The sequence below is a fragment of the Ambystoma mexicanum genome, chromosome 2q (genome assembly GCF_040938575.1).
Source record: "Ambystoma mexicanum isolate Mex_15411 chromosome 2q, UKY_AmexF1_1, whole genome shotgun sequence".
Lineage (NCBI taxonomy): Eukaryota > Metazoa > Chordata > Amphibia > Caudata > Ambystomatidae > Ambystoma > Ambystoma mexicanum.
In genome coordinates, this window is record NC_090924.1 from 1,458,553,406 (window position 1) to 1,458,566,591 (window position 13,186).

A 13,186-nucleotide genomic window follows, 5' to 3' on the forward strand; every position below is an offset into this window, starting at 1 on the left:
CAATTGCTATATATTCCCTATATTGATGAGGGAAGGGCTCAATAAAGAGAATCTGATGTCACTTCTACTCAATTGCTACATATTCCCTCTATTGATGAGGGAAGGGATCAATAGAGAGAATCTGATGTCATTTCTACTCAATTGCTATACATTCCCTCTATTAATGAGGGAAGGGATCAATAGAGAGAATCTGATGTCACCTCTACTGAATTGCTATACATTCCCTCTATTGTTGAGTGAAGGGATCAATTGAGAGAATATGATGTCACTTCTACTCAATTGCTATACATTCCCTCTATTGATGAGGGAAGGGATCAATAGAGAGAATCTGATGTCAGTTCTACTCAATTGCTATATATTCCCTCTATTGATGAGGGAAGGGATCAATAGAGAGAGTCTGATGTCACCGCTACTGAATTGCTATATATACCCTGTATTGATGAGGGAAGGGATCAATAGAGAGAATCTGATGTCACTTCTACTGAATAGCTATATATTCCCTCTATTGATGAGGGAAGGGATCAATAGAGAGAATCTGACGTCACTTCTAGTCAGTTGCTATATATTCCCTATATTGATGAGGGAAGGGCTCAATAAAGAGAATCTGATGTCACTTCTACTCAATTGCTACATATTCCCTCTATTGATGAGGGAAGGGATCAATAGAGAGAATCTGATGTCACTTCTACTCAATTGCTATATATATTCCCTCTATTGACAAGCAAAGGGATAAATAGAGATGATCTGATGTCACTTCTACTCAATTGCTATATATTCCCTCTATTGATGAGGGAAGGGATCAATAGAGAGAATCTGATGTCACTTCTACTCAATTGCTATATATTCCCGCTATTGATGGGGGAAGGGATCAATAGAGATAATCTGATGTCACTTCTACTCAATTGCTATATATTCCCTCTATTGATGAGCAAAGGGAAAATGGGAATGGCATGAGTAGGATAGTGGGAAGCAGGGAAAAGGAGAGTCATCAGAGGAGGATAGTGAAACAAAGGGTAGGACAGCGAGTTAGAAGTCAGGGAGCATAGACACGGCTCTCATTCTTACCTGCACCATCATTATTTCAGACTGCTTACTAGAATTACCCTGTTTCTGTGTCTCGCTTCTCCTCTGCAGTTACATCATCACATGAGCAACGTTCACTTTAAAACCTCTTCTGGTGACAGCATCTACTTCGATGCTCAAGGGGACCCACCCGTGTTGTATGAAATTTGGAACTGGAAGCACTTTTATCCCAACGCGGCTGAAAGTACCAAGGTGGGAAGTTTTCGTCTCAACCCTTTAGGGGAGCCTCAACTGCTGATCAATGACAGCGGCATCCATTGGCACCAATTATTTACGCAGGTAAGACCATTCACAGAATAGTTAAATATCACAATAAATGTATTGATCACACAAAGTTCATCAATAGGCAATGAGGCAACAACTTCACTGATTATATTCATTTATATAATGCTGGCAGGCAAACGCTTTTCTTTAAATGTACTACAGTTTGTTTATTTGTTTGTTTGTTTATTTATGTGTAATACGCTCCAGACACGACGGTATCAGGGCACCAAAGGTACATGAATATTGTCAGTTTAGGGTTACACAGTTATACAGTAGACAGTTGATTGCAAGGAATATACTTACAGTTTGCCAAATCCAGATAACATAATATAAATTTAAAGGAGAGGTTCATCACCAGAAAGGCATAATAAAGTCTATATACAATGCAAAAGAGTGGAGACAGTGACTAGGGCAGATTAGAGGTCATTTTCCTTGAGCCAGTTAATGATGTTATATCTGAATTTCAGATATGTTTGACCCGCCCACAGGGAACTAGGAAAGAGTGGTCAGTGCAGGGGACCCGTCGCCCCCCTGTTGGGGATTCCCTATTACTTAATGTTTCACTCCTGTTCTAACTGGGGTTCTGTAATGAATCAGCCATCTATTCTTTGCAACTCCCTTTGAGCGGTGCAAGTTGAAATACTATGCTCATGGATCTGCTTGTATGTGCCATGTTGTCAGTAGTTGTTCACATGATCAGTGTCTTCGTTTACTAGAAATGGCAACTTATCTTTCTGGTTTCTCTCTCTTTTCTCTGAAACATCTTCATCTCAGGTGTTTCTGGGCACTGGTTTTCCTCTGTTGCTGTCTTGAGGAGTGTTTGTCATTACACCAATGGCCTGAAGCTGTAGATATATTTATACAAAAGATTTAGAACACTGTTACCATTTGTCCTATTTGTAGTTTACACAATGCTTGCTTATTTTTCAATAAACGTTTAATCTTAGCAAGCTGTTCGTCAGTGGATTTTCTTGTTTAGTAATTTGCCAGTTAAGTGTTAACTAGTTTGCTTAAGGAGCACAATTTTGTGATTCAGTTGCAAACTTGAGTTCTTTTTACTTTGAATGTTCTTGTTCCGTTTACTGTTTTATGCTTGTTAGTAGTTGCATGCTTTGCTGTTATCATAGGAATTACTTCCTATTGCTTTTTCATTGCTTTTGACTTTCTGCTTACTTGAATGATGGCAATATTTTGTTATGCATTTGTCTTTCCTTTCTTTCAGACTCCCTCCTGTTCTGTCGTCTTGCTCCTTTTTTTTCTGTAATGTAAAATAAAATGTATTTCACAAATAGTTTATTGCATGCCTTTGACATGTGTAATTTGTCTTCTGATGGGCCGGTAAGCATGGGAACTTGATAGTTAAAAGACAATACAGGCTGGTCCATAATGTGATGAGTTAAGGGGAGATGTTCTTTTGCTGTGTTGCGCTGCCCAATCCAAGATAAGCTGGGAGATCTTATGACGTACCAGGCTGTGTAAGAAAGATGAAGAAACTGGAGGGCTCACTGCATATAAACACGGGAAACAAACTGGGGCACAGCAATCAGCAAACAAAATTGCAATGTTTTTGCAACCTTGCTAGGCAAATTCAATAATTCAAATTCATTTAGATCAAAAAGTTAAAATCTTATTATTGGTTGTAGATGAAAGGGTCGACTGCAATTGATTCGAATGCAATAGTTTTGCGTCAAAAGGACCGGGAAAAAAAGGTTGAATGTTTTTTTTTGGGAGGGAGGTCCACCCCCAAACCCCTGTTTTTGGTGTAAAAAACACTTTTTTTTCCTATACGGAAGCCAAAAATAAAAATACATTTAAAAAAAGTCATTCAACCTTTTTTTTACGTCCTTTTGTTTAGAAAGTATTGTAATTCGAAAAAATGTATTCGACCCTTTGACTGGACACTGTTATTATTGCATACAACTTGGTTACTTTTTACACACAGGTGTATTTTACATCATCATACACATGTTATTCAACAAAAAAGCATTGTATCTCCTTTGTAAATCATATTAGTACAGTGAAAGAGTACATATAAATCAGAAAGGTTTACATTAACAAAATCACTCTTCATGTGGACATATTTGTTTCATGAAATAGTTTCTTCACATTTCCATTTTACATGATCCCGATGATTTGATAGGGGTCAGTCACTTAGCTCCTGTGACTGCTGCAGCATGTTAAGTCATATCTCTAACTACGTGTTTCGGGGGCTTCTCACCCTTCTTCAGGTTTTAATATTGGGTATTTTCTCATCTTGTTTCCTGCAGAAAGATATAAGCTGTTTACTAAATCAGAAAATAAACTCTATCTTGCCACAACACTTGATAGAATACTCTGTGGTCAAATGAGCATTTACTCTTCTTCTTCTTCCCAGTGGTTTTAGGACGTAGTTGAGTTAAAGGAGAGGACCATGCTGAAAACGAGATAAACGTTAATAAGGGATGTTGGCCAGTAAAGGAAGGGAAGTGTTCTGTTAATCAGAAAGTACTTGAGCAAGCTTAAGGGAAAAAGACTGTAGAGCTGGAAATGAAATGTATGGTTGCATGAGACCTGTAATGCAAAGTGGTGTTTGAATCGATTGGTTGAACAGGAGAAAGAAGAGGACATTGAGCACTGTGAACTATAATTAAGCTCTGTGTCTGGTGATCACCATGAGTGAGGCCACCGTATTGTTTAAGGCTATGTTGGGAGAGCGTTGAGGAATGAAGCTATCCTGTGACGAGTGGCATTTGAAGTTGGGCATGTGTTTGGCTCAATAGACTAAGAAGGACATTGATTGCAGAAAAGTATCGACAATTAGTAGGTAAAGATAGAAATGTCAATATAGTAGCATCAGCAATCCCCTGATGAATTTCCAGATTTCTTGCAATGGTTTGTGTTGAAAGAAACATGTAGGGATAAGTTGTGAGTGAGTAGTATATTTTTTCTCCATGTGTTTAGGGAGCATGTGTATTGATTGGATGAATGAGCCATAAGGGCTGGGTATTTAATGGAGCATTGTGTGGCACTGACTCCAGAAAAAAATGTGAATTAGCATTGACAACAAGTTCTTCTACCGAATAAATTAAAACTGTTTATATGAATCAAACACATTTTCAAATACAATATATTTCTTACAAAATAGCCTTGCTTGCCACCTGTGCATCATAGGTTAATAGGCTTGGGTGTCCTGTGTTTTGCCATCTTCCTACAAGGGGTAGCCCATTTGATCAATTAGCCTCGGGTCTCCCAGTGAGTTTAGGAGAATTCAATCCTTTCACCATTCCTTGTGCTTGTTTTACTATTCCTCTTTCCAGTGACTTTAGGACTTAGTTGGGTAAAAGGAGAGGTATTATAATAGCAAATAGTAGTTTGATCAAGTTGGCCTTCTTGACATATTGAGGGTCTTAGGGTCTCATAGGAATGTGGATTAGGGAGTGAGGAGAATCCTGCAGATCCCCCACTGAAACCCCATCTAAAGTCTCCTCCCAGATGGCCAGGAGAGGGCAGATGCTTCCTGATCCCTATCCTGGGATGGTGTACTGCGGGAGGACCACCTGGGTGGGGACAAAGCCCAGGGAGGTGGGGAGATTTTGCAGTGTGAGACACAATATTTCTCCTTGAAGAGGAATACTCTTACCACAGACTTAGAGGAAGAATTGGCTTATTGCCATTTTGAGATATTTCTGCCTCCTACTAAGGATGGAAAGGCAAATTCTACAGAATTGAGTCAACATAGTGTTGTACCCAAAGAACAACTCTTTTGTACCCCTAAAATCCCATATCCTCCCCAATAGCAATGATATACCAAAAGGAACAACGAACATGTGACTTTTCCTCTCCCATCTGTCTCTAAAAACGTTCAACCTTATAATTCCTCTTCCAATAACATCAAGGGAGGAAAAATCCTCATTAAATCATCCTTAAACTGTTTAAACAATTAAGAAAACTAAATTTCTCTAAAATTCAATACAAGTCCTCAGCGACTGTGATGAAAAAGAGGGCTGGAGAGGAGCCAAGTACAGGCAGGCAGGCCTAATAGCTTTTGGCATGGTCAGGCAATTAGTTCTAAGGGCCTGTACCTGAAGCCAATAAACCCACCTGAGGGGCATAAAAGGCTGCAGCAGGAAGGAGCAGGAAAAACTGGAAGATTGGCAGCAGTAGCAGAAGAAGCAGAGCATGAGGCTGGCAGTTCATTAGGAAGTGTAACCACGGAAGAGACACCGGAGCAGAGGAAGAGCAGATTTCACATGCAGGTTCTATGTTGGTCCTGCGCTCACAAAACCTGTTTGGCTGTGGCTGTATTCGAAGAGACTGGAGGAAACAGGCAGTCTTTTCAGGTGCGCCTTATTTCTGTGAATGCAGAGCTGAAGTTGTGCAGAAGCTAGCCAAGGGAAGCAGGAGAAAGGAAGACTCTCCTTTATTAAGGCCGCGTCTGAGACACCCATGCAGCCAAGGGGTCTGGGTCCCAAGAGTGCCTGTTGCAGTAGTAGCAGAAAAAAAATTAAGTCAGGTAGTAGAAGCGACCCGCAAACACTATGATTGTGGAGTTGCTGAATGAATCTCCGTACTCCAAATCATCATGAATACCTTACCAGTAACTGTATCCAGCTTAATTGTTGCTTGCGTGTAAGTAAAAGTGAGTAGAAGTTGTTTGCAGCCATGAGAAGTCATTCTAACAAGGGAATTGTCTCATGCCTATTTCACTGAAGTTAAAGTACCTGTGTGAAGAGAAAGCCTTTATTTTTTCCCATTGTTAGATTTAAAGTGTTGCCGAACGATCGCGTGTCTCCTACTAAGGAGGAGAACGTTGCTGGTACATTTTATGAGGTAGAAGCTGACTTCCCTGCAGTGTTAATAGCCTATCTAACATCAAAGAGCGGTTGCGCATATGAAACTGTGTTTCCCAATTTCTATTGAAGCAAAACGCTGCCCGAATAGGAGTGAACGCAAACCTTTAAGTGGAAGTTTGGGATAAAATCACATGTACCTAAATTACTGGAGACAAGAAGGTATACGTGAAGTTGGGGAAGGGAGCTGGGTGCTTGTTAAAAGAAATCATTTCTATATCTGTAGAGCTGAGACTTTTCAAGTCAAGAGAGAGAAGCAGTCTAGGAACTAAGACAGATTTTGTGGTACCTGCAAGACAGAAAGGAAAGGAAAAGAGGCTGCCCTTTCTTACCATACATGATGTAAGAGTGCCCTTCCAACCTGTAGAGTTCAAAGTGTCTTGTTGAAGTTGGCTAAAAGTCGCACTAGAAGCAGTGGAAATTTTGGTTGTCTAACCTTTCATCAGAACATTATTATTTAAATGTAGTAGAAGCAGACCGCGAAGTCCCTCTTTACCCAGAGCCCTCGCCTGCTTCTCTCTTGGATACATTCTTTGGTTTTGCCTACTTGTGTAAAAATACATTATTGGGCTTAACCACGCCCCTTTTGCTGACGCCGCTTTAAAGGTGACCCCTCATGTGCACCAGCGCGCACACACCGCTGGAAGCCCCGCAAAGTCCCTCTTTGTCCAGAGCCCTCGCCTGCTGCTCTCTTGGATACGTTCTTTGATTTGCCTACTTGTGCAAAAATACATTATTGGGCTCAACCACGCCCATTTTACTGACGCCGCTATAAAGGCGACCACTCGCGCGCAACAGCATGCACGCACCGCTATAAGCCATGCAAAGTCCCTCTTTGCCCAGAGCCCTCTCCTGCTGCTCTCTTGGATACGTTCTTTGAATTTGCCTACTTGGTATTTAACTAACTCTGAAGTATTTCCTTGAAGTCACTATAGCATATGCAGACTGTGTTTTAACATATGCTTTCTTGTTTGCCTCTATTTAGTGCAAAAATACATTATTGGGCTCAACCACACCGCTTTTGCTGATGCCCCTATAAAGTCAATGCCTCGCGCGCCCCAGCATGTGCGCACAGCGAGAATCCCTGCAAAGTCCCTCTTTGCCTCTTCGCCTTGGCGTCGCAGCAGGCGGCAGGCGGTCTTCTCCGGCACCTAATAGCATTCGCTTTTTCAAATGTTTCCTACTTTAAAAACTGGCATGCCCAAGAGATTGCAACCCATTGTTCTATCAGCCGCTCCGAGAGCGACTGTTTTGGATTCTAAAGGGGGTGCTTTGAGTTCTACTTCGACACCAAAAGCAACTAATTTTATGAGAGGGATCAAACCAAGTCTCAAGAAATACTTACCAGACATTCACAAATTTTACAAAGAGGCTGCAGTTCTGATCATGCCAACAATGGAACCTGCTCTCCCTATGACAATCGGAAGTGCTCATTTTCACAAGGCGGTCATGCAAGAAATGAATATTCTGCCCTGTAAGGCGGTAACGCAAGAAACAAACCTTTTGCAAACAGTCCATGAACTCCATGACACTGCATGTGGAAATGTGCCTAGAACAGACCCCGTTTCACTCGGCGGCTGTCCTGGTGAGCAAAATGCGATTACAGATGCCAGTATTTTAGAGAATGTTCTGCCTACTGCAGATTTAATTCTCAGTGATGTTTCATCTGTTGTGCAAGTGTCTGATGTTGCTATCATCGATCTTAATCTATCTGTGTTTCTCGCCACAATTGTTGTCAGATAATATTTCTAAATCTCCCATTATGTTTACTAGCAGTTGCTCCTCTATTTCCAACATCTTCTTTTGTCTACTAACTCCTCGCAGACCCATTGGTCAAAAACATAGTATGGATGCTATTCCAATAGTGACCATTGAGAATGGCCATGAGCAAATACCAACGATTGGTATACCTACCCCTGCTCAAAAATTCAGTACTGACGCTCATCCAGTAGCGTATACTGGTAACGATTTGGGGTTAACACAAATTACGCTTAATGCTTTACATCTATCTCTAGCAACAATAACCAAATTGTCCGACAATCTTGATATAAAATTGAATACACAATCTGCACAATTAGAAAAGCTATTAGCCTGGAAACTCGAATTTGTCACGAAGATGTCACACAACAGTCATATTTGTCCTGGCACACAATCAAATTTTGTCCCCATAGGCAGTAAGTCAGCACCCAATTAGGCTTCATCAGCTTTTCATGCTGTAGTCACTCAAACATCTGTTACAGAAACAGCATTCACAAGTCTTCCACAATTCATTAAAATTGTATGTGCCTTTGGTGAGAATGTTGAATTTGTGTGCCCTGTACCTGGCTTAAACATTGAACCATGTGAAGCTCCTAAAGGGCTTAGTGCCTCGAATGTTGAACCTGTGTGCCCTGCAATGGGTTCCAACACGGAATCATGTAAAGCTTCTGAGGGATCTAGTGACATCCCGCCATCCTCGGAAGCCGGTTCTGTGGTGCAACCTTCATTGCTCAGCACGTGTCCTGGCACTATGCAAGATCAGCATAATCCACCCAATAGAATCTCTAAAAATAAAAAAGGAAATGTTGCAGCTACTCCCAAATCCAAATTGCCTAAAAATCAACCTGAAGAAAGGAATATTAACACTGCTAAAACGAAGCAATTTATTAAAAAATGGAATCCTTTGAAAAAAAGCACAATTGATGATGCTCGATCAGTAGCAAAAAAAATACAAACTATTAAAACAGGATAAATCGACCAAAGCCTTGGGCAAAATCATCGATTCTCCTATGCCTTATGCCCCACTTGACAAATTGGTTAAGGCAGCTCTAGATCAATCAAAGACTGATAATGGTTCTATCATTCGGCCTGGCTTCATTGCAGACAAAGATTACAATACTAAAGTGGTAACTGACTCTGTAGCGAGAACTGATGACTATCATCGACAAGAAATCAGGAAAGCGGTTGACGCCTACATGAGTAGTCTACCTCGAAAATCTATTTCTATCAACAACGAACAAAATAGCAACTCATTAGTTACATCGACACATATAAGACTCAGGGATGACACACCATTGATGCAGTCTGATAAAATTGCTCCAGGTACCACTAATGATCCACAGGCGCTTTTGGCTCAAGTTACGCCAGAAATATAGCAATTTTTACAGTCAGCAATGCATCCAAAATTACAGTCTTTGATGGATGTTCCTGCCACTCATAAAGCACCCATTGTACAGCTCAATCAGGTAGCAGGAAATCGCAATAACAAATTACCAGCAAATTTCTCTCTGCAACTAGCTTGTAAACCAAGACCCTCCATTCAATACAATTTGAATCGCAGATCCCTCCTAGCTATTTTTTTTCTGACATTCCATTGCTTGAAGATATCAATAGTGTCAATATTGCATTAATAGAATTTCCATCTAAACCGAATGTCAACTTCATTAGGTTATAGATGAACTCCAGAGTCATCCAAAACACCATATGGATGGGTAAAAGTGAATTACTATCTCTAGGATTTGTCCTATCTATCGACTCTCTGGATGTGAATGTTTTTAGCCAAAAAGCGCAATCCAAAATTAATAAAGTATTGAACTATTATCAAAATAAACAGCTTTGCAAACCATCTGAATGCTCTTGTCATTCAGCTCTGCAATCGAATTAGCTAACACATGATAAGAATGCCCAAAACATCGCTCATATTAGCTGGAACACCAGAGGTTTTTCCCATCTCATGAATAATAATCGAAATACACTATCACATCACAATATTATTATGCTACAAGAAACATGGATGACATTGGTCCCTTTATGGGACAATTATGATGTCTTCCTTAATCCTGCCTTTCATGCAAACTCTGGTAGACCTCTTCAGGGTTATTAATAGCTATTAAGATAGGTCAGGGAATTGTAGCTCAGGAATGGAACTGTACTAATAAGTATCTGCAAATGTTTAAATTGTATATCCATGATCTTGGTTATGCTCTAATCAATGTTTATTGGAATCCGGTTGGAATATCTGATGTATGTTTCTTCAAAGATCTGACCGAACTATTAAATCTGGTCGCCTTAGACACATTTGAGTCCAATATTATTATCGCAGGTGATCTAAATCTTGATTGTATATCTAACCATACATCTAATAAATCTAGACTGACCAAATGGTTGGCATTCACATCGAATTATAGCCTAAACCTGCTCAATGGAGCGTATCCATCAAATATTCTACAAAATCCAACTTGGAAAAGAGGATCGTGTTCGTCTATAATTGATTTTGTATACGTCAATTTCCAATTGTTTACACGCATTGATGACTTTTGCGTAATTGAGAACTGTAACAGTGATCATAATCAACTAATGGCCCAACGGACGATATATAGTTTCTCCACAATGGATCTCAATGTACATCCACTGGAGTGTTTAACTTTGAACAATGAGTGAGTTTAATAGAGCTATGGATGCTCATTCAATAAATCAAACTATCTACCATACAGATCTGATGCAGCTTTTTAAGTCTTCTAATTTTTCAAAGGCTGCCCCTGGTCAGATATTGGGCTGTCCAAAACTTCATGTTTTTAATTGGGAAGTAAAACATGTGAAAGCTCATACTCGCTATTTGAAACGACAGGTATTAAACGAACCAGAAGCAAATAGAGCATCCATACTGAGGAGCATTAAAACCAAATATAAAAACGCTCTAAAGTATAAGCGAGCGAAAATCTATCAAAATGATGGAGAATCTATTCTGTGGTCCTTACAAGCCAAGAACGTTGCAGGACTTTGGACCTTATTGAATAAGGTTACACATTATTCCCAATCAGTTTCTCAGCCAATAATGTAACCGAATTGAAGTGGATTATCCATTTCTCTGATCTCTATGCTCTTCCCCTGAACTCTTCTATAATAAATCTTAATTTTGATCTGGACGACATTTGATTTTATATTAATGAAATCAGTAATTCTGGTGCCTGTGGTCCTGATGGTCTTTCAAATTGAATGCTTAAAAAACACCCAGATCTTTGGGCCGCCATTCTATATAAAATATTTTCTCTCATTAATACAACTCAGTGTCTGCCCACATTTGGACTCATTCTGTTATAGTCCTGATTTATAAAAAGGGCGACCGTTCCTCACCATCTAGCTATAGACCTATAGCATTGCTTGATACCCCAGGAAACATTTGTGCGAGAATTATATTGAGGGACCTAAATCAATGGACCTGCCAAAGCAACTTAAGGGATACTTTTCAAACCGGCTTTGTGACTGGTCTTGGAACCAACCCCAACCTTATGGTTCTGAATATGCTAACATCAAAATATGCAGACAAAAATCAATTACTATATTTAGCTTTCATTGATTTCAAAGCTGCCTTTGATTCCATTGATCGCTCAATCATGTATCATAAATTAGTTAGATACAATTGTCCGTCTTCTCTTCTGAACTTAATTATGTTATTACACACCAACACGACCATACAAGTGAGACTATCTTTGGCAGGCAAACTCTTAAAACTTGTCGAGGTCTTAAACAAGGCTGTATTTTGGCATCTTTCATTTTCAATCTTTTCTTGTTTGATTTGGGAATAGTTCTGCAAACTATTGAAGGCGATTCCCCTAAACTGGGATCTCATTCTATCTGTCATCTTCTTCATGCGGGTGATTTGATACTCATTTGGCTGACTCCTTTGGGCTTACAAAAATTACTCAACAGCTCGACCTCGTATGTTTCAGTTAATCATTTAATAATTAACACCCAAAAAAACACTAATTATGGTGTGCAAACCTCATGAAAGAACAAGGGTGAGGCCATACAGCTGGTATCTACATAACAAACCTCTGTTGAAAGTCCAACAGTACAAACATCTGGGCATAATCATCCAGGCATCTAATTGAAGCCAGGTAATGGACGATGTGATTCATTCCAAACTCCAAATGTTAATATCTCAAGCTAAAGTACTCTGAACAAAATATGGGAAAGTTACATTGAAACACATCCTACTGTTTAATCAACAGAAAGTGGTCCCCACCATAAATTGTGGTGTTGAAACCTTATTGCCCAAAGAGTCCAAGTGGTGGTCCATTCTTGAAGCCTGATTCTGGACACAATTGTTACATCTGCCTTAGAGCACTCCATTACCACTAATTCAATACAAATTGGGTATTCTCTCATTAGAATCCCAAGTCAAATGGAGAACGTGTGCCCTGCTTAGGAAATCTATCATAGGAATAGCCACCTCTGAAACATTGGGCATCATGGCACAGCACCTATAGGCATGGGACCACGTTTTTACAAAGCTATGGTGCAACTTTATAATGGATGTATTAGCTGATGCATCTATTACTTTGAATGTGTTAATGCGTAATTCATTACGAGCAAAACAAAAATGACATCAACATGACTGGATAGAAAATCGCAGGTGTGCCAAAAATACTTTGACATCCATGTCTTTGGACATAAAGCACTCCGCGCCACCAATTTCTGAGGTTTCGACTAAATCTCTGGCCAACGAGAGAAGTCATGGCGAGGTGAAATTTGATCCCTAATGAACTCAATTATTGCTGTTTTTGTGCTAATAAGGCAGAGATAGAAACATTAGAACATTGTATAATGTACTGTCCTATGTTATCTATTCAAAGGAAAAATCATTTTAAAAAAACATCTTGTAAATAGGTATGGCAATATGGCACAATGAATAACATCTGGCATGCCATATCCTACAATCCTAAATCAGGTATGCGTGTGGCAATAGTGAACTTTTTAGATGCAATCTTTCCAAATACGCTTTTGATGAAAGTATCATGTAGATAAACAAGATCTTAAATGCACTCATCTAAACTGGAGCTTTATGAATTTTATATATTTTAGCAGAATAATGCACTTAGTTGGATTTGATGTGTGGCGGAAAAATGAAACATTATCATTATAAAATTGTTAGTTGTATGTTTTTCCTGTTTGCAAACTTGTCTTGCATATTTGTTTATACTGAAAGTTGTGGTATGTTTTTTCTTTTATAAATCTGATTTATATATTTG

The 13,186-nt window shown here is 39.5% G+C and overlaps 1 protein-coding gene across 1 annotated transcript in view; it reads left to right on the plus strand.

Moving 5' to 3' along the window:
• LOC138568886 (vomeronasal type-2 receptor 26-like) overlaps positions 1 to 13,186 on the plus strand; it is a 121,867-nt gene that overhangs the window by 52,189 nt on the left and 56,492 nt on the right. Inside the window, exon 4 of the mRNA XM_069646666.1 lies at positions 1,135 to 1,362. Coding sequence (XP_069502767.1) covers positions 1,135 to 1,362 — 228 coding nt within the window. The remainder of the gene's footprint in view (positions 1 to 1,134; positions 1,363 to 13,186) is intronic.